At 42.2% G+C, this 2,905-nt stretch overlaps 1 protein-coding gene across 1 annotated transcript; it reads left to right on the top strand.

Annotated features, from left to right (window-relative positions):
• Positions 1-1,931: 1,931 nt before the first annotated feature.
• Positions 1,932-2,435, top strand: LOC137605723 (radial spoke head 1 homolog). The gene has a single exon (XM_068330430.1). The coding sequence runs from the start codon at positions 1,932-1,934 to the stop codon at positions 2,433-2,435; it is 504 nt and encodes a 167-aa protein (XP_068186531.1).
• The last annotated feature ends 470 nt before the right edge of the window (positions 2,436-2,905 follow it).

The raw sequence follows: 2,905 nt of genomic DNA on the forward strand, positions 1-2,905 counted from the left end.
CACCGTTCCCCAACAACTTGCTCCTCGGGCACATAATGAAGGAGCTGCCCCCCGCTCTACTATCACCCTCTTCCAATGTCCATGCCTACAGGCCCCTTTGTGCATTTGTGCAGGGGTCTGTACATAAAATAATTATTTTATATATATATATATATATATATATAGACACACACACACACACACACACACTGTATATATATACTGTATATATATACTGTATATATATATATGTGTATATATATATATATATAAAATAATTATTTTATATATATAAAAAAAATTTTTCCTTTTGGGGATGAATAATGTCTACTTCTTCATGTGGGAGGAGTGAACGAAGTGAGTGTAACAGCTGAGTGTGTTTCAGCGCTTTTTTTCTATCTTTTAGCCCAGACCCAGACTAAACTTGTAAACTTCTGGGATGGGCTACATTGGGTGCCTTAGGTAGTGTTGTTTTTATCAAGAGGGCAGGGGGAACAGGGCCTCATCCCCTTGGCTAGTAGAACAGCCACATTCAGATAACAGTTCATCCAGCGGTTTGACCGGACCAGCGGATCTGACATGGAGAGAAGTGGCCAGCTGTTAAATGGTTTGCCTCCTTTTTAAGGTGTTTTTTAGTCATGGGCCCTTCTCAAAAGCAGTTCAGGAAAAAGCTCTGACTCTATATTCTGGTTATTGAAGGAACCACTGGTGTACGCAGCTAGGCCGGATGTCTGCAGTGAAGCCACACCTGGGCTGCTGACAACACTTTGAGAACCAGGACCCTGACCTTCCAACAGCTGGTGGACAACGCTGGACCGGCGTTGGCGGATGCCCAGGCTGTGAGCTCCCTGCTGAACATCCAGTCCACCAGGGTGGCTCAGAGGGTGCTAGAACTGTGGAGGCAAAGACTCTCTGGGGGGAGAGTGGCCTCCTCCTGGATTGTAGTAGAGGAACCATGCCAGACAACAGGGATCCTTTCCTTGAGGTCCACATCAATCCCCTGCCTGGAGAGCTGGACAGTCCTCTCCTCAGAGACCTTCAGAACGTCAGTCTGCACACAGCCAACAAAAAATACTGTATAAAAACTGTGTGAAAGTGATTAACAGGAGAGGACTATGTGACAGACCACCTACTGGACCAGCAGAATGATGGGGAATAGACCCCACAATGGACACTTTTATACAAGCCTCCCCTCAACAAAAAAACGGCCGACCTCCAGCGGAGAATTTTCACGGTGCCATCAGTTCTAATGCTTTTATCTCTGATTTTAACCCTGCTGTGTCCAGCCAGTGTCCCTTCTGTCCCCTTCGTGAGACAGTCTTTCATGTTTTTAGTCAGTGTAAGAGACTTGTAGTGCTCTTCACTCTTTTAACAACTGTTTTTATTTTGTTCAGTGAAAGTTTTAATATCACAAATTTGACTTATGGTGCTGGGTAAAACAAAGCAAATAAAAATAGGTGGCAGCTTTTCAATTTAATTACTGTTGAAGCTAAACTGGCAATTAATGTCACTAGAAAGAAGAAAACTGAAAACAATGTAGTTCAAGAAGCAGCTGCAGATTTTTGTTGCAACATCAGATATCTTTAACAACTACAGTTTGGTTTTTATAAAAAGACAAAAGACCTGAAAAGCTTTAGGAAGAACTGGTGCCACAAAAATATCCACTTTAGTTGATGATCAACTTAAATTTGCAAATTTCTTGATGTAATACACTGATTTTTAAATTGCATTTATTTATGTTTTTTTGTACTTTGAAGCACTTTAGCACTTTTCATATTATATAAAATTGTAAAATAATTGAGTGTAATTAAAGTGTTGTAAAAATCAAAAATCTTCTGTCTTCTTCTTCTTCTTCTTCTTCTTCTTCTTCTTCGTCTTCCTCTATTGGAGTTGAGCGTCTTTCTAACTGCTGCGTTCACACTAAACCGTCAGACCGTTCACACTGAGAAACCATGTCGGATTCCGTTTCGGAGGACGTGGACAATGAATCCAGTAAAATTGGGCAATACGAAGGGAAGAGAAATGAGCTGGGACAGAGACACGGGGCAGGTAAAGCCCAGATGCCCAACGGGGACATTTACCAGGGACAATACCAGGACCGAGCCAGACACGGAGAGGGGACGTATTATTTCAAGAACGGTGCGAGATACATAGGTTACATAGGAGACTACCGCCAGAACAAGAAACATGGACAGGGCACCTTCTACTATCCAGATGGCTCTAAATATGAAGGGTCGTGGAAGAACGACCAGAGACACGGTCATGGCGTCTACACGTACCCCAACGGAGACAAATACGATGGAGAGTGGCTCGAACACATGAGACACGGTCAGGGTGTTTACCACTACCATGAAACTGGTTCGAGGTATGAAAGATCATGGGTAAAGGGCAACATGAAGTCCTCTGGAGAGTACGTCCACTCCACCCACAGTGCCCCCGGCAGAGGAGGGACCTGAGAATCCACCTGTGTGATCCAGCCAGTCATCCAAATGTTACTTTACTTTCATTTTGCCCCAAACCTGAACATTATTGGAATTTCATCCTTAAAATCCTGCACATATTTTAGGAACCGCTATGGAACAATGCCCAGTGATAGTCATATTCGGTGTTTCAGCCACTCGACTGGCTAGTCGGAGAATTTTACTTCATTGGAAATCACCACAACCCCCTCTTGTATGTGTGGTGTCTGGTTGAAAGACATTTACTCATCTCCAGTACATGAATCTTCTGCTGTCTACTACCGTGATTTGCATCTGTATTGTAAAACTGTTTTCATAACTTGAAAATTAATTTTGAAAAAAACTTGACTAAACAGTATGCAATACTTATAATGTTATAATGCATACTTATCTCATTATAAGTATGTAATAAGTATGCACTTCAGTATATTTGAACTGCTGTCTCTGATTTTATCAGGTCAACGGTT

Source organism: Antennarius striatus, chromosome 13 (genome assembly GCF_040054535.1).
Source record: "Antennarius striatus isolate MH-2024 chromosome 13, ASM4005453v1, whole genome shotgun sequence".
Classification (NCBI taxonomy): Eukaryota; Metazoa; Chordata; class Actinopteri; order Lophiiformes; family Antennariidae; genus Antennarius; species Antennarius striatus.